Source organism: Lepisosteus oculatus, chromosome 5, assembly GCF_040954835.1.
Source record: "Lepisosteus oculatus isolate fLepOcu1 chromosome 5, fLepOcu1.hap2, whole genome shotgun sequence".
NCBI lineage: Eukaryota > Metazoa > Chordata > Actinopteri > Semionotiformes > Lepisosteidae > Lepisosteus > Lepisosteus oculatus.
The window spans coordinates 19,620,096-19,639,145 of record NC_090700.1 but is presented as its reverse complement, the minus strand read 5'-3'; the positions used below and the strand labels follow the sequence as shown (position 1 = coordinate 19,639,145).

Here is a 19,050-nt window from a genome sequence, read left to right as displayed (position 1 = left end):
AGCCTCTTGCATGCTTTTAGTTTTGTAATACTTTTGGGGAAAAAACTTGTTCTGAAAGTGACAGTAGGTTGCTGCCTTACACTGTGGAATATGTGCAGTGACCAATTTATTTTTTATGGTCTGGAAATTGTGTATGTCTGACTCTTCAGGAATGTTGTTGCTTGTTCTTTTAATGTGAACTTCTAGTCTTTTAATGTCTTCTAGTTCTCCAGAGAGCAAAAAGGAATTTTTGAAGACGCTGCACTCAATTCTGAGAGACAAACAGCGTAGACAGCTCCTCAAAACGGAGAGTTTGCCACCAAACCAGCAATACGTACCTTTCGGAGGAAAACGCTTGTGTGCCCTTAAAGGAGCAAGGCCTGTAATGAACAGAGCAGGTATGATTTCTGAGTCTTTTTAAATCCATTAGAAGAATAATGTGCTATAAGAAAGATTTGATTGAGATTTTGGTGGAGGTAAAGAGTTGACTCAACCTTTTACCAGGGAAGTGTCGGATGTCATGTGGGAGTCCGAATGCCTGACTGGCCATGTGGGATGCTTGGAACACTTACACCTTTCAGAAACAGATGGCAACACACTGAAAATGTAGATGGTGTGGGCAACTGTTCCTAAAGGCTTCAAACAGTGAAGATCCTTGCTAGAATTCAACCTCCCAATGGAGTATCGTCCAGATGTGGCCAGTTTAGCTGACTGACCTGACCGAGAGTTGAGGTGGGCTCGAGTCAGGCAGGGTATCCTCTGCTTGCTATGCAAGAGCAACCCCCAGGATGTACTGTTTGCCTACAAGCTTTCAGTCTTTCAGAACAAGACCCATTTCCCCAGCCTGCACTACAAGGCACTGTGGAGTTCACAGCATGTCAAACGATAAACGTGTCCCAGGGATGCTTTCTCCATGCAAGGGGGCCGAGTATGCAGAGGAATTGTAGCTTGAAGTCACATTGGTTAACATCCAGCAAAAAGGAAAGTAACCCACTGGGGGTGGTGGTGGGGGAGTGTGATTGTGGGCATCTTCTGTAGGTTGCTTTTCTAGCAGTACATCACAGCTTGTGTGAGATAACTGAGCTAAAAACTGGGTCCTTGTCCAGTCTGTTTTCATTTCAACCAAGTCATATTCCTCTGTCAGTTCCAGTTCCGCCTAAAGGATTTCTTGACCAAAACACCAATAGTGTCTCTGTCTACATATTGTTCCTAGCAATGTCCTCTGCTATTGGGTCTAAAAATCCAGCCTTTCTTCTACCATTAAATACCCAGAGCAGGTGCCTCCCAGCTGTGTCTGATTCCCTAGGACTAATTTTCCCATCTTCAATTTTCTCTCTGTAGATTAATTTCTTTTAACTTTTTACTGGGAACAATAGCCCTCAGGGCGTTACCAACGGTATAAAAATAGAAACGTGATTAAGAATTTTTAATTGATATAAAAAACACTATTACCTTAAACTTGACCATCACAATGAAATTTAATGACTCCTCTAAGTGAATATACCAGTTAAGTGCTTGCTTTAAGACCTAGAAGTAGGACAGAACACCAAAAATGCTTGAGAAGTTTCCTTTGCTGCAGCTTGTGTCATATTTAACTGGTGTTGTCTATGTGGGTGTGGCGCAGTGGTTATTATTGCTGCCTTGCAGCACTGTGTTCCTGTGTTCAGTTCTGGACCTGGTGTGCAATCTGTGTGGAGATTCTGTTCTTCCAGTGTTTGTGTGGGTTTCGTCAGGGTCCCTCCCACAGTCCAAAAACATACTGGTAGGCTTATGGAAATATTGGCCTCGTGTATGTGCACTGGCATCCCATCTATGGTATGCCCTGCCTCATGCCCATTGCTTGTTGGGATAGATTCTAGTTCCCCCTGTGACCCTAAATTGGATAAAGTGGTTAGAAAATGGATGGATGTAAATGAGCACTGGAAGTGCATAAATATTAGTATCTCCTTTGAAGAATGAAACTCCATTTTAATTGGGTTATAAACCTGACCTCTAATATCATATATCTCGCTTCTCAGTGTCGGCTCCGACCCGGACCCTGGCGCGGCGGAAGCTCGTGAGGAACCGGTTCACTATAGACACGGACGTGGTTTTCGACAGCAGCTCTGCCAGGGACCTCTCCCCGCAGGCACTCCCAGCCACGGACACTGACCGCTGGGTAGAGGAGCAGTTTGACCTGCACCGGTACGAGGACCAAGAGGACGTGAAGGAGACCGACATCCTCAGTGACGACGATGAATACTGCGAGTCAGTCAAAGGGCCGGCAGCGGAGCAGGACTTGGAGGCCCCTGTGAAGGCACTGTCGCTCGACGGTGATGGTGACAGCGAGGGTGAGCCAGAGGACGCTCCCCAGAAGGCTGCGGAGAGTTCTCACGCCCTAAAAATGGCCCAGCTCAAGAAACAGTGTGCCGTGTCTGGACTAAACGGGACCATTGAAAGTGGTGGTGAGGAGGTGATTTGGGTGCGTAGGGAAGACTTTGTGGCCAGTGGAAATGGTGAAATTTGAACTATGACCTTTCTGAGCAACTTGTGGCACCTACCTCACAAAGCTTTAAATGGTTCTTTTTAAAAAAGCCTGATCCATCCCATCTCCCCCTTCAACCTCACCCAAACTCCAACACTGGTTTCCAGACTCATAAGTCACCCACTGCCCATGTATTTAAACCCATTTAAAGCTATTGTGAGCAGGATACTTACTGTACAATCATATCTGCTAATTGTGTATTTTGGATGGGCAAGGTTTGCACATGGACTTGGGCAGCTACATCACATGGACTGCGTTTTGTTGCCAAATTTATATTTTCAGATGAGGAATCTGGGTATTTTTGGGGAAAAAAGAGGCTTGCAGAAGATGTATTATACTAAGGGCTTTGTTATTTATTCTGTTTATCAGAGGGTTCTGAGTAACTTATGATGTAAAATATTTTCAGTTGCATATCTGGCAAAATTACTGTACTTGTACATTCATTGTATGACTGCTGCGCACAGAGTTTTAGAGCACAATAAACTACTCATTTTGCTTAACATCCTTCAGATCACACCAGGAGAAAGTTTTTACATATCTGGCTCTGTTTTCATTTAAGAATGAGATTAAATATTTAAGCTTCTGCACATTGTTCCTTGAGGCAGCCTGAGTGTTGTGTTGAAGTGCAGTTTACAAATGGCATCACACACTCCAGTATTAATGAGCCCTGTTAACTGAAGATAAGGGATTTTTTTAAAAATGAATCCTGTTTTACTTGAAGTTTTATATAATGAATTTATATTTTCATGTGACCCCTACAACGACATTGAAAACAGAACAAAAGAGGGTATCAATGCAGTGCTGTGTTTTAAAGCTTTTCTATTAATTCACAGTAATGAACGCAAGTTTTTCCTCAGATCTTTTGCAAGCAGTACTTAGATTCTACATACAAATCATTGCTTACCCTCAGATATAAAAGTTACACTTGCTGTCACCAACTGCTGTACATTTTTGAAAATCATGATCCAGAGTAACATACACAAAGCACAACGAATCTCTAAGGCTGTGTTAATATGTATGATGAAGCCTTTAATTACTTTGAAAAACTTAATTAACTTAAACTTAAAATAAAACCTTGGAATGTTCCAGGTTTTTTATTGAATAGCTGACTCCCTGCAATATATATTAATACAAGAAAAGTTTTAGTGATTATCTGAGGTAGTCTTGTAGGTGGACAATATAGAAATCTCTTATAAACCCCATTATGCCAAGAACGGATTGTTCTAAAGCTACTAATTTGGTTGTGTGATGACATTTTGTAAAATTTTCTTAACGCTGACATCAACAAATTCCTCCTGTGATGTGTATGTATATGTTGGTTATTTTAGAGGTGCTGGTGACTTTTTTACATTCTTAAAGCTGCTACTCCTGCATCTGTGAGTTCTTTAATATCTTTATTTTTGTATTTGCAATGTTTTTTTGCTTAATCACCTTAGGTAACGTGTACATAGCAGGTCTTGTTTAAGAATGAACAGTACAATATAGATAACCTATATTCCATAGCACATGGGTATTTTTTTCTACTCAGGTGTTGTTCGATAGTAACCTGCTGATGCATGCTGCCATTTCTTTCTGTACATACAAGTAATGTCACTTCTGTAAGACAAGCTAAGGGGTTCTTAATATATTTCTTTTTTTTATAAGCTAAAAAGTCTATTTTTTATGTTTTTAGGAGTACTGTTCTGAAAAGATGTAAATGCCTGTCAAAAAAAAAAACTAAATAAAGACAAGGTAATATCCTGGTTATGAAGTCTTCTTTTTGAAAAAGTAAAACTTTGGTACATGAGACACAGGGTCTTAATGTACCTGTCAAATCATGTGATAATTCAGCATCTGGAGTGGTTGGCCCATTAGTGAGTTACTAACCAGACTGATGGTTTCAACCACAATGGTTTAGTACAAAAATGCTGCACACTGCAGTCTATTATTCTCATATCTGGCAATCCTTTCCTTCCACAGGTGAAAGGCCTACTCAACTCTTTTGTTTCTCCTTTTTTTTTCATCCTGCTTTTCACCATTAGGCACCCTACATTACCGGCTGTACCTTCAGCCTGCAGCTCAGTCCTCAACTGGTCTGGGCTTCTCGTGAGCAACCCTCACTGTCGCTTGTACCCACACTCCGGTCCTTGCAGCTTCGAGTGGCCCTATTTCAGACCTTGTGGTGGTGATGAGCCCCACCCCATGGTGCAGTGTTGGCACCTGACTTTCTCCCTCAACTTTTCCCACCTTCTGCCTCAGCTCAGCAGCCCTGTGTCCCCTATTCCTTCCTGAAATTATTTCATAGTCCCTTGTCTTCACAAATGGTCTCCATTTCTTCATTCTGGTTCCATGTCAGCATTTTGTGACCTGAATCTCATCTTTTTTTGTGGAGGCTCTCTGTGGGGCCAAATAATGTAACCCCATTGTCATCTGTACCTAAAATAAAACTCAGAGCATCACACCCTGAGTCTTCACACTTAGTCATTTTGGAAGAGTTAGAAAGGCTTGTATTTTTCTAGAAAGCAAATACCCGTTCAGTTCCATGAAAAGGTATTTACTCCCTTTCAAATTTTCTGTTTTTTTTTGGGGTATATTTTTGCCACTGAATCATATCAGAGCTCCATGTGGGTCCTAGTGATCTACAAAGCCAGTCTGAGTGAACAAATAATACCAAAGTGTGGTCATTGTTTCAATTATTTCATAAATCACACAATATCCAATATCCCTGTGTGAAAAGGTGAATATCCCACTGGTTCAATCAATTAAAGGAACAACTAGGGACAGCTAGCTAATAACATAATTACTCAGAAATTCAGAAAATCTGAAAGGGGGGGTAAATACTTTTTTCATGGAATTGTGTCCCCTTTTTCTTCATTTTCTCAACTGTCCTCGTTCATCCATCCTTCTATTTTCAAACTGCTTCATGTAGTTCAGGGTCGCAGGGCAGCTGGAGCCTATCTCAGCAAGAATCGAGTGCAAGGCAGGAAACCCCGTGGATGGGTCGCCACTCCATCACAGAACAGACACACTATAGCTAAGTTTCTCAGAAGCCTGTTATCCTACCAGTATGTCTTTGGACTGGGGGAATAATCCAATGCAAACATGGGGAGAACATGCTCCATACAGTACCCAGAATTGAACCAAGGCCCCCAGTGTTATAATAATATTTGCTTACACTTATTTAGCGCTTTTCTGGACACTCCACTCAAAGCGCTTTATCTTTACAGGTAATGGGGACTCCCCTCTACCACCACCAATGTGCGCCAAAACGCTCACCACACATCAGCTATCAGTGGTGAGGAGAACAGAGTAATGAAGTCAATTCATAGAGGGGATTATTAGGGGCCATGATTGGTAAGGGCCAATGGGAAATTTGGCCAGGATGGCAGGGTAACACCCCTACTCTTTTCGAGAAATGCCCTGGGATTTTTATTGACCACAGAGAGTCAGGACCTCGCTTTTATGTCTCATCTGTTTACAGTATAGTGTCCCCGTCACTATACTGGGGAATTAGAACCCACATGGACCACAGGGTGAGCGCCCCCTGCTTGCCCCACTAACACCTCTTCCAGCAGCAACCTTAGTTTTTCCCAGGAAGTCTCCCATCCAGGTACTGACCAGGCTCACAGCTGGCTAGTGATATGGCTGTTGGCTTGTGTTGCAAGTGAAAATGCCACCACTGTATTTGATGTTTGCATTGGTTTTGGTTAATGGTACTAATTCGAAATGCATCTCTCATACAATGCAGGATATGTTTCACCAAATTAAGGATCTCTATGCAACGGTCCTTACTGTTTATTGTATATACAATCACAAATTTAGCAGCAGACATACAGATGCCAATGCACAGAGGAAAATGCTGTGTATTTCCTTTTTTGATTTGGCTTAAGTGGAATTTATAGTGTTAAATCACACCTTGTAAGATCAGACAAAGTTGCAATTTCTTTGACTTTTTTTATGTGTTTCAATGTATGGTGTGAGGTAGTAAGAGGTGGCTTTGTGAAAAAATCACCTGTTAACTGGCAAACCTGCTAAAGGAGGCACAGATGGTCTAAATAATTCGTGATCAGAGAGTGAAATTCTGTGTGAAGAAAAGGAATTGCAATAATAGGCTCTGCTTGGGATTAGCTACACCTCTGGCTAATTGAGAGACTAATAAGAACATCAAAGAGAGCAAGGGTTTCAGTTTGTCCTGGCTTCAGCCTGCAAAAAGTGAGTTAGAAAATCATTAAAAACACATTGAGCTGGCCTGTGGATCTCAGTGATGCTAGAGAAAATGCAGCTTGTGTTGTGTGGTGTTACAGGTAATATTTATGTATAAAGTGCCTTTCCAAACCCAAAAAGGCTGTACATAGTGAGTAAAGAAAAAAGTAAAAGAAAAGATTCAGCAAAAACATAGAATAAAATCTACGGCAATCAGACAGACCCTAGGGAAAGAGGTGAGTTTTGAGCATAGATTTGAAGAGAGCCACAGAATTTCTTTCAAAGAGTCAGAGAAAGGACATTCCATAACAAAGGAGCATTGACAATTGTTACGACCCCAAGTGTCTAGGGGATAAGGGGTGTAACATTTAGGATAATTCTTTTGGAAGCGGGGGGGGGGGGGTTTGGTGAGGGACTAGGAAGTATGATAACAAGGGTAAGGAACTAGAGTGGTGCCAAAGGAAAGAAAATAAACAAAATGGAGCTGGCTAGGACCGTGAGGGAAAGCTAATCTGACTACAAAAGAAACCCCGAAACACACGGTCTTCAGTGTCTACAACACCCTAGCTAACCTGCACTGATACCCAAAACCATACAAGACAAACGGCACTCACCCGTACTAAACTAGTGTACTAATACAAAATCAACTAAGTGTGTAAGTGTACCCAACAATCTAAACTAACTTTAAATACAAAAGTTCACACAAAAACAAGTGAACCAGGAAGACAAATAAGGGAAAACAAGAGTAATAAATAGGAGCAGGGTACAAAAAGAACACACAAGTTGAACATGTAACACTGGGGCAAGGTAATGACAAAACAAAGATGAACACACAAACAAAAAGTACAAAGAAGCCAAAGCCAAACACACACACACACACACACACACAGAACACACACTGGGACGTAACAACAATCAACACCTGGAGGATTAGAAAATCACTTGAAAATGTAGGAGTATATCCTGTCCCCACAGCTTAGAGAAGAGTCTGGTTAGCACAGGTTAAGTCTTAAGTACTTCCTGAGTCTCACAATCAGCAGATAGTTTTTCATCTCAGAGAGTAAGCAAGAGAACACAAAAAACAGGTCACTGCTCTGTCAGGAGGCTATAGAGAAGTGTCCCTGTACAAAATGGATCAGATAAATTGATATTAGGCCTTTTTCCAAGTCTAGTCACATTCTGCACAGTCACTGAAATGTTGAAATTGATTATGTTGATAGCTTTGTTGTGCCATTGTCAGAGTCAGCTGAAATTGCCTGTGTCTTCTTGTGTTGCAGATGAGGAGGATTAGATGCATTTTGAAGCCATAGCTATTGTCTTATCTATGAACTGAGAATGCTGTCAACACACATTACACCACAGGAAGGCTGGTATGGAAAGAGACAACCTTTCTTTATCTTTCTGTTAATAAGTTATTCAGCATATGGGTGGCAGAATGCTTACGAGTTTCAGCCTCACAGCTGTCTGTGTGGAGTTTACAGGTTTTCCTAAAGACATACTGACTGTGTCTGATTGGTAGTTTAAAGGAACTCTTTCTCTTTGACAGGCGTGTCCCATCCTGTCCTCTCTATTCATCCAGTGCCCTGTGCTTCCATTATGAGAAGCTCACTGACAGTGAATGGGTGTTAAATGCCTTAATAGTTGTGATTTTTAAACATAGCAGGAACTATTGCATATCCACATTATCATGTGTGTATATATATAGTGCTGCAACAAAAAAGGATTTTACATTTTTGAATTTCCTGCATGGTGTTACAATACCTCAAAATACTTAGGGCTGACAAAAAGGCAATACTCTTATATTTTCATATTTTTGTCATATCACGAGATCACAGACCGTCACGGTGATGCAGTGGTTAGCATTGCTGCCTGGCAATATCTGCAAGCCCAGGTCCAATTCCTTGGGTGGAGTTTGGATGGCTTCCTGATTTTACTGACTGAGTTTCCTCCCACAGTCCAAAGAAATACTGGTAAGTTAATTGGCTTCTGTGAACCTGGCCCTAGTACAGTATGTGTGTGGCTGTTTGCTTCTGTGTCTGCCCTGTGGTATGCTGGCGTTCCAGGGTGTATCCTGCCTTACACACAATGTTTACCAGACTAAGCTCCCCCCCTGTTACCCCACCCTAGGTTACCCTGAATTGGATAAAGTGCTTATAAAACAGATGGATGGAACTCCATATCAAGCTGCAGTGTTTTATGCAGGTACAGGTGAATCAAAGTCTAATGCACTGACTCCATCTTGACAGCAGATGGAGCACTGAAGTTGAAACAGGCTCTGAAATAAGTGTGGAAAACCTTACACATAAAATACAATACCATCATACAAATAATCTCTTAATCATATATGTAAAAAACGGAAAGCTGACCTTTGTCAAGAAATTGAAAAGACCAGTGATTTTTTTCAATGGTCAGCCAACACCACTTTAAAAATCATTTTAAACTCTTCAGATGATCCTTTGAGGTCAGCTAGGGTTTCAATGAAACTGAAAGACCTTTATTGTATTTTGAATGGAATTAAGCAAAGCCATGGTTCAGGCAGTGGACTCTGTTTAAGCCAGGAATGTCCAATCTTAGTCCAGGAGGGCTGGTATGTGTGCTGATTTGCATTCCACCTCAGATCTTAATGAGCTAACCCAGCTGGCTCCTGGCTTAATGGGACCTGTTGAACAGATTCTCTCAGCTCTTTAGGTGCTGCTGCTTTAAAGAGACCTAGCAAAACCTGCAGACACAACCTCCAGGATCAGAACTGTACAGTACAGGTGCCTAATTTAATAAAAGAAGCACGTTAATCTATATCTGTTTGCAACACTAACGTTCAACACAGTGACAGCAGTTTTAATTGCTGGTACCTCATAAAATAACTGATGAATAATGAATAAAACATGTGTCTAATGTGCCTCCTTATTCACCGCTTGCTGTTTGCTAAATGTCGTGCATGTGTACTAAAGTGTAGGGTTAACAAATGATTATAAATACATCTAACTATTTTCTGTTTAATGAAACAGCAATACGTGGTTTTATATGTGTGTATACATGGTACCACAGCTAGTGCATTCTGTCATAAAACTTTTGTACATCTTTGGCCGCTCTTCCACAGGTCATGAGGTTTGTCTATTGTCTAAACTATCTCTGAGCACTTTTGAATGTCGGGAATGTTTTGTTTGTCCTAAACCTGCTCTACCAGTTTTGAGGTTTCGGTCAGGCATTTCAGATCAAGTTATATAAACTGTGTTTCAGATGGGTTCTACACAAGACAAACTCTATTCTTCTGGGGCTCATAACTGAAATATTAACAATTCTGGCCTTATTTTTAAATTTGGAAGTCAAAGCAAACCTCTGTTAGATTTGTAGAGAATTAACATTTTTTATCAGAAAATTTATATTTATTTTTTATTCTTACCATGCAATATATAACCCTGAGTCCACACTCAGGGTTATGTTTTGCAATTTATAGTAAATTGGAAAGTGAAATAATCAGGGTATTATATGTTCATTCAGTTTTAAGTGGATTCATTTTTTTAACTTTGGTATTAAGCTGATGTTTGTCTTTCATGGTCTTGCTTTCTAAACAATTACGTAAGGCCAGTTTGAAAGCTTCAGAGATTAAAACAAGGAAATGCAACTCCTTTGCTTTGATATGGTCACATACAGTAGTCCATGTTCAGGGTACTTACCATATTGGATTCTAGACCATATGTGTTGTAGACATTTTTTATCAGACAAACCATAAAGAACGATTTCTGGGGTTAAATATAATCTATTCAATATTTTTGTGCCTGAGGTTTTTTAACCTTTTCTAAATGTAGGAATTTTTTGTTAAGCAATTGCTCACAACAAGGCTCTTCCACATATAGCTGTTTTTATTTTCAGGAGAATCCTTATCCCAGGAGATGAGGACACCTTATCTCAGGACACCCAGGAGACTCTCTGTTGGCAACCACATGTATATTATATGCTTCAGACTTACTGTAGATACTTAAATGTCTATTAAAGTGAAAAGCGGAAAAACAAAATCACAAAACTCTGATGACTGTAGAACACAGTTTTTCATTATTGACCTGATGCATCTTTGTCTCATAAAGTCATTAATCTTGTGGCTATCAAATTAATCAAAATGTTACAAAAACAAGAATAAAATGTCTGTATAAAGAGATTGGATTCTTTTATTCATTTCTCTATATTATTTTTGGCCAACAGCTGCTATGAGGTGTGTGAGTATCATATCAGTTGGCCTCAGGGTTAACTAAGTCTCTGTTTACACTTGAAAAGGTGGAGTGGTAAGTTTCGACCTGGTCTATCCGGCTCTGCTGATTTGCAAGTTTCTGTTCTTTATCTCATGTACAGAAGTAATTCTGTTTAAACAGAATGATAGAAGGTGGAGAAAACTAACACTGCAGGCTGTATAACGGTAACTTTAAAGATCATATGACACTGTCACTATTGTTATTATAATAATAATAATAATAATAATAATAATAATAATAATAATAATAATAATAATAATAATAATAATAATAATAATAATAATAATTGCTTACACTTATATAGTGCTTTTCTGGACACTCCACTCAAAGCGCTTTACAGGTAATGGGGTCTCCCCTCCACCACCACCAATGTGCAGCATCCACCTGGATGATGCGACGGCAGCCATAGTGCGCCAGAATGCTCACCACACATCAGCTGTCAGTGGGGAGGAGAGCAGAGTTATGTAGCCAATTCATAGAGGGGGATTATTAGGAGGCCATGATTGGTAAGGGCCAATGGGAAATTTGGCCAGGACACCGGGGTTACACCCCTGCTCTTCTCGAGAAGTGCCTGGGATTTTTAATGACCACAGAGAGTCAGGACCTCGGTTTTACGTCTCATCCAAAGGACGGCGCCTGTGTCATAATTGGGAAAACTCAGATAGAAGTCTTATATTTAAAGCATGAAATTCTCTTATAGAAGTCAAGAAATGTTACTTAAGAGAATGGGTTTGGATCTAACATTATTCTACCATGTTTTACCATGCCAGCAGACATATCACCCTGTAACTCACAATTGGCAGCCCACTGAAGCAAAGCAAGTGTCAGCCTGGCTAGTACCTGGATGGGAGACCTTCAGGAAAGCTAAGGTTGGTGCTAGAAGCAGTGTTAGTGGGGCCAGTAGTGGGTGCTTACCCTGTGGTATGTTTGTGTCCTAATGCCCCAGTATTATGACAGGGACACTATAATATAAAAAGGCTCCGCCCTTTGGATGAGATATAAGACTGAAGTCCTGGTCCTGTGTGGTTATTTAAAATCCCAGGGCATTTCTCAGAAAGAGTAGGGGTGTCACCCTGGCATCCTGGCTGAATTCCCATTGGCCTTTACCAGCCATAGCCTCCTAATAATCATGTTTGAATTGGCTTCATCACTCCTCCCCACTGATAGCTGGTGTGTGGAGAGCGTTCTGGCGCACTATGGCTGCTGTCACATCATCCAGGTGAATGCTGCACATTGGTAGTGATGGAGGGTCCCCACTACCTGTAAAGCACTTTGAGTAGTGTCCAGAAAAGCACTATATAAATGTAAGCAATTATTATTATTACCAAGTACTACTCATGCATCGAACAGTTGTAGAAATTTATGTAAACTAGAAGCCACAATTTCAGGCTTGTTATGATAAATTCAAAATAACAGTGTTTAAATAACAATTATTTTCTGGGAGCAATGAAGTACAACACGTTCTTTAAGTAATTTTAAATCCCCAGTGGCTGAACAAACAGTGGTAATGTAGGTCAAGATAATGAGTGATATATTAACTTCAGCCTTTGAAAGGTAAATAGGAACCAAATAACAGTATACTGTGAATAGCAGTGTCTTCTATTGGAAGGGGATGAGAGAGACTCATCATATTACACCAGAGTTAACAGGTGACCAATGAACTAATAACAATAGAATGTTTGCTCAGGTTTTCAAGGTGAAGGCATTGTCATGTGTGCTGTTCTGGATGCTTCTACAATACAGCCTTCTATAAGGTAGCTTATTCAGGTCCTAGCTCCTGAATAATTACATAATGACCTTGTATTGTTTGTGTAGTGTTTCTTGGTATTATGTGTTCTTATAACTCAGGAGAAGTGTACTAACCAAAAGGCTGCTTTGAGGGAAAAACCTGCATGCAATATTTTTTATTTTGTAATACAGAGAAAGGTACAAAGACCCTGATGTTAACTTTACAAATATTGAGCTGTATTTATATAATTTGCAAGTTATCATATGTATCTCACCCAGCCCACTCTACCAGGTTTGTTTAGGATACATGTCCTATGTGCTGTCCCCTTGTTCTTAGCCATAAAAAGGTTGGTTTCTGGTCATTTCAGGGTGTGGTGTTTGCTTACGGGGAAATCTGGTGCAGCTGTGTTTTGCACTCGGCATTCTATCTTGGAATGTGGGACAAATGTTAACCATAAATGTTGTTGCTGAGGTCTGGATGACAAGGGTGTCAACACAGTCAGAACTGGTTAGTTCCAGGAGAGTGATGACAAATTTAGCTCTGTCTTCTTTAAAGCTGTTCAGGTTGGTATTTATAAAATTCTAGCTCATCGGAATGCTGTGAGTGAAAGAAATGTTATTGTGGTTGGACTGAGGAAGATGTGTAATTTGTACTTGTAAAGGCCATGTTTGGTCAGTGTTGTTGTGCCATCAAACTGCAAAATAAGAACCGGGGTTTTGGTGTCATAGAGCTGAGTAAATCCGATTGAAGATGTCCAGTTTTTGCTTCTCCATCTGGAGACAGCAGCCCTAAACTGGAAAACCTTTCCCCAGATGCTTTAGCAGCATGCCTCTGTTAGAAGCACTGCAACAAGCAGGCTTAGAGACTCTGAACGTATGGCAAAAACACCAGGCATGAACCTCCAAAAACTCCTCCCCTCCTGGGTCCATAACCTGCTTTGAATTGGGAACAATCACTTCTGAACTTATATGTTTTACATGGGCCTCACCTTTGGTGGTGGTGGTTCTTTAAAGACTGCTAACCATGTTATTTAAGAGTGCCCTAATTTCTGTTGCTCCAACATTTATGCACTTGACAGTCCATCTTGAGTTTGGCTGTGTTCTGTTCTAGAGATATAACTTTTGTTTTTTTTCTAAATAATTTCTAACTGGTGTAGGTTATATGATCTGTTCCCTAATTCCCTGCTGTATAATTAATACAAATGCCAGATGCAATAACAGTTAAAATATTTGATTAACTGAAAGGATTGTCCTAATTCAGTGAAGTGACAACCAAGAGTTTTGTAAATTTGATCTCTTGGTCAATGAATAAACACATCCTATTCAATTGATAGCAACCCTGGTTGTTCTGCCCTTGACAGGCTAGCTATCTATATTTTTACAGCATGTTTATGTACTGTATATTCTGTCATCTTATCACGTGTTCATGTGTAAAACCATAAAATGCTAAACCAAATTATCCAAGCTAATGAGTGCTTACTAGAGAACCCTGTAATTAAAGAAGCACTACAACTAAAACTTGAGCCTCTTGTGTTAGAATACAATGCTGAATGTGTATTTTGGCAGAAAGGAAATGAAAACAAATTTATTTTGACAGCAGTTTTCCAATCCTTGGGTTATGCAATAAGTTCCATTAAATGAATGTGGAATACAAAAGCAAAAAAGCAATCATACAATCATACATAATTTTTAATATACCTGCAAGAAAGTAATTTATAAATTATAAAAGACAATGAATTTGACAAAAGAGCTGTTTTTAACTATGAATATTCATTTTCTGTTTTAGACTGAGAAAAGGAAGTATGATTTTTAATTAAAGCATAATTTAACACCTAAAGCTCTAGATATCAATGAAAAGGATGGTGGCTAAGTTAATAAAGCCCACATGTGCGCTGAAATTCATTTTAACATTTGTCAAAGACATGTTAAACTCCAGTCCTCTATCATGAGTATTGGGAAGCCTGCTGGCAGGAGCAGGAGTAGTTTTTAATAGTGAACACATTTTCATTGAAACAAACATTGACACAGCTAAAAGAAAAACATCTTTTGAGGTTACATGCCCATCTTAATGCAAGGTAAGGTCTGGAGTTCTTATTATGGCTAATAAAAAAGTGCATGTTAGAAAACAAGAACCATAAGAGCCAGAGGGAAGTTACACATTTTAAGAGACTCTTTAGCCTGGTAGAAAATGGATTAAACTCTCTCAGTCACTTCTTGAAAGAAGTGAGTATATCTTCAATAACGACAGGATAGCTTGTTCCATACTCCCACAACCTTTTTGGGAAAGATTCTTGATCTTGGTTTCCATTTGTGACCCCTGGTTCAGGTTTCACTTTTCATTCTGAAGACATAGTAGTAGTCCCCTTAAATGGCTTAAGTCTAGCATGTAAGTGTAGGACCTGTTTTAGGCCTTATCAGCATGACATATCTAGCTTCACTTCACTATTGCCCAATATGAACTCAGTTACACTGCAGGGACCCACGCCTGGGAAGTTGTGTTCAACCATAACTACAAATCATCAGTGATGAGTGTTTTCATTACTTTTGTCACGGACACCCACAATAGCGATGACTTTCCCTTGTTGATTGTATTGACAAACGAAACCAGGCAATGAATTTGCCATACGGTCTTTCTTGCAGCCATAAAATAATTTTACGCCTGAATTGTTAGTTCCTCTCACCATATATTATGATCAATATGTTGTCTAATCCAGGTGTATTGCTTTAAGGTTTAAAAATGATTAATCAGTTTTGCTATAATTGGCTTATAAGTGCAAAAGACTTTTGTGACTTTTTATAATTTAACATCCTCATAAACATAAGATTTTTTTATTGTTTGGCTACAATCTTGTAGGTACGTTTGTCCTTAGAACTAACTGGAGCTGCCATTTCAGATTGACCACATTGTAGTTCAGGGAGATATAACTAAAGCACACTGATTCCCAGCTAGTGCAAATTGAACATGTACAGTAGGTCTCAATTTTCTGGCTTTTTTCTTTATTAAGAGAAGGTTTCTTCTTTTAAGCACAATCACAAGGTTGTAAGAAACTGCAGGACTCTGCAGATCCTGACCTTTTTCATATTTTCCGGTGAGGCTACGTACATATAGAGAAAGGTTTTGTTTCTGATTTAAGGAATCTGTTTTTATTGCTGTTGGTGAAACATTAATTGCCACATTAACGTGCAGTACAGATGAGACCTCTAATATAATTTATAGATCTTTAAAGTGTTTCCAGTTGAGCTGATAAGGTATCTTTGTTGGGAAATGCCAGAATGTTTAAAAGCCTCTGGAGAACAACAGCTGCACTATTTTTTGGCTCCTTCTACAGTTTCTTTTTTCCTCTGCTTTTTGAGTAATCCTAGAATTTTGTGTACTTTTTGATGGCTTTTAACAGATGCAGTATGTTGTTAGCATACTGTACTGTTCTGGTCACAATCAGTAGCTTAACTTTAACCTAAACGCATGAGGACAAGGCCATTACAGAGTCTGGCTTGAGAATATTTGCCTATGGGTGTAGACATCCATGAAGATTTCATCTGCAAGCAACACTAATGTTGACTACCAGTGAGATCAATGTTTGTGAGTTCAAGGACAAACCCAATGACCCACCCTGCCTGTTTAATTTGGAAGAATTTGTTAGTCAGTCTATTAGAGAGGTAGTAGTGAGAGAGATCCTATGGCATGAGGCAGGAGAACAGAGGGATTGAACCACAGACTGCACACTCCATCTCAGAAAAGGCAGATATTGGGAGGGGGGGATTTTGCAGGAGAGAAAATTGAAAGGCCTGCTCTGGTAACGTATTGCCACAGTGAATCGTCCAGGCCTGTTTTGTATGGTTTATGAACAAGGTGACACACAACAATGTTACTCATTGAACCTAAACTCCTTAATGTCAATTCCAACAAAAACATTAAATAACAACCAAGAGTAATAGCCATCTGCTCTTCCTGAAACTGTACTATAGAACCACTGTATTCATGACTGTTTCAGAGCCCCAGTGTGTTTAACAGATTGTATCAGTCAAGCAGGTATTTGAGATGGAGGTGGAAAGGTAAACTGTTCAAAGGTTTATTCACTAGCTTTTGTATTATCCAAAGCAACATCTTCAAAAACATTGTTTTAAAAAATGCCTGTCCGTTGGTTCTGCATAATTAACACTGTGGCTCTGCACAGAAGCTGATGCACCTGTTATGCTGGAAAAGTGAATTGATGCTGTTCATGTTTTGTCATTTCGAACAAGCCAGAATCACATTCTTTTGGTTGATCTTTAACCATTGCAAAAGCCAACACTTTTGTTGGTTCTTTTGTTGAGTCAGGCCATAATAGTCACACCATAGCCATATGATGGCAGGAGAAATGACTAAAAGGCCTGCAGTGTTTCTAGATTGCTTGTGGTTTGTGACGGATAGATCACATATTGAATCAGAGCGTAACACATTTTCACATTTCATCATTCATGAAAGATGAATTCATGTTAAGAATTTCTTGCTGACAAATGGGAGCAAACTTCATAATAGAATAGTAAAGTAGGAATAACTGTGCTTAGTCTTTGTAAAACTGTTCAGCTCATAAAATATTAGATATATTTCAAATGCTTGAAAGACTGGAGACAAGCCACTATTCTAGTTGTATTCAGTTATTCATTTTGTAGAAAACATATTAAATGAGCTGGAACCTTAGGCTCAAATTTATTTCAAAACTGTCTTAAACAGCACATTTTAAATTGTCCTGAGAGCACTGTCATAATAATGTAACATCTAGTAAAAGGTCAGAGCAGCACTCTAACTGGCATGATATTTTAACATCTTTTTCAATCCTGTTAATTTAGGATAGTTGACTTACTTCTGTCACTGACAGAGAAATACATTGTACACAGTGAATCTGAAGTCATATTGACACGCCCTCTTGTTTGGAAATGCAAACACAATGACAAAGCCAGCAGGAGGACAGACACCCCATTTTTAGTGACCACTTTTACTTCCACAGGGAACCTGCTACTCAACAGGCTTAAGATTCTCAGGCTGACCTCAGTCCGCCCAGCTCTTAGCATTCTGCTTGAAAAGCAACACTTTTTTAACTCTACTGGCCATAACAACAGCCTGGTTACAAACCAGCCTCACAAAGTCTTTAATTGCACTCAGGATTTCATACTGTAGGTTGCTCACATAAGGATTTCATTTGCAAATACACATCATTAAAAACATTATTGACCTTTTTTATTGTTGATGTACATTTCCATCTACGCTACTGCAGAAAAATGTGGGGATTTCTCTGACACAATTAGGATTTACATACTATATACTGTATAGGAACAAGTAATAGGTTTATTCCATGCTGAAAAAAAGAAGAAAGAGAACACAACGTTTCGGCCGTGGAGCCTTCTTCAGGTGTGAGAGAGACAGGGCAGTAGGCAAAGGTAAAGTAGCGGGAGAACAAAGGTTGGGAGGGAGGAGGAGTGAGAGGCGGGAGCAGGGGACAGAAAGAGGGGCCAATCAAGAGATGTGAAGTCAGAATGGGTGCAAAGAGGTGTGAAATGAAACTTCCAATGAATAGAGAAAATTTAAAAGAACAGTAGTCTGGCGTTAAGGGAAGGGAGAATGTGTGATCCTAGCTGCAGAATAATTTTAGTTCCGGTGGTCTTTCTGATGTATGAGTTCGGAAAACCGTCTTTGAGAACACAGACGGAGAGATTAGAGTGGTCGTGGCCGTCAGAGGTGAAATCAAAAACAATGGGCTTGGGGAGATCTTTAATCTTCACAGCCCTGACGTGTTCTCTGAAGCGGTCTCCTGAAGAAGGCTCCACGGCCGAAATGTTGTGTTCTCTTTCTTCTTTTTTTCAGCATGGAATAAACCTATTACTTGTTCCTTTGCAGCCCACGCATGCTGACGCAGCTACCCACCTGAACTACTATATACTGTATGTCATACTCACCAAAATATTACTATTGTAACATGTTTTAATACAGCTCTCTCAAACATATAAGAACTGAACTTGCATCTTTAATTCACATTGACCACAGTCTTTATAGCAGCCAATATGAAATGTTATAGGTGCTAATCCACCACATTTACCAACCAAACATTCTCTGCCGTTAACATATGCTCCTTTGTACAAATCCACAAACTCTGCTTTATGTACTGCAAATTGTATTTTTATTTTTATTTATCAGGTTAAACTCTTGATTAGAACAATTGCTAAAATTTTAGTCAAAGATCACCATGGAATTGTGTTTCTGCTGCGACAGAATATGTGAGAAGGATATACACAGCCTACATTTTGGGCCACTTATTAGAATCTTCTACTCACCATAACCCTGTGTCCTAAAGTTTACAGTTTACTCTGCACTGTTCCAATGATGAGGCTCAGTTGTTCATTATTTGCTGGTTGCTG

At 39.6% G+C, this 19,050-nt stretch overlaps 1 protein-coding gene across 5 annotated transcripts in view; it reads left to right on the top strand.

The window, feature by feature from the left end:
* The window catches only part of tiam1a (TIAM Rac1 associated GEF 1a), a 122,115-nt gene extending 117,868 nt beyond the window's left edge, over nt 1-4,247 (top strand). For all 5 annotated transcript variants that reach the window (XM_015341982.2, XM_015341983.2, XM_015341985.2 and 2 more), the window contains 2 exons: nt 205-377; nt 1,998-4,247. In XM_015341982.2, the coding sequence (XP_015197468.2) occupies nt 205-377; nt 1,998-2,485 (661 nt within the window). In that variant the 3' untranslated portion in view covers nt 2,486-4,247. The remainder of the gene's footprint in view (nt 1-204; nt 378-1,997) is intronic.
* Nucleotides 4,248-19,050: the final 14,803 nt, after the last annotated feature.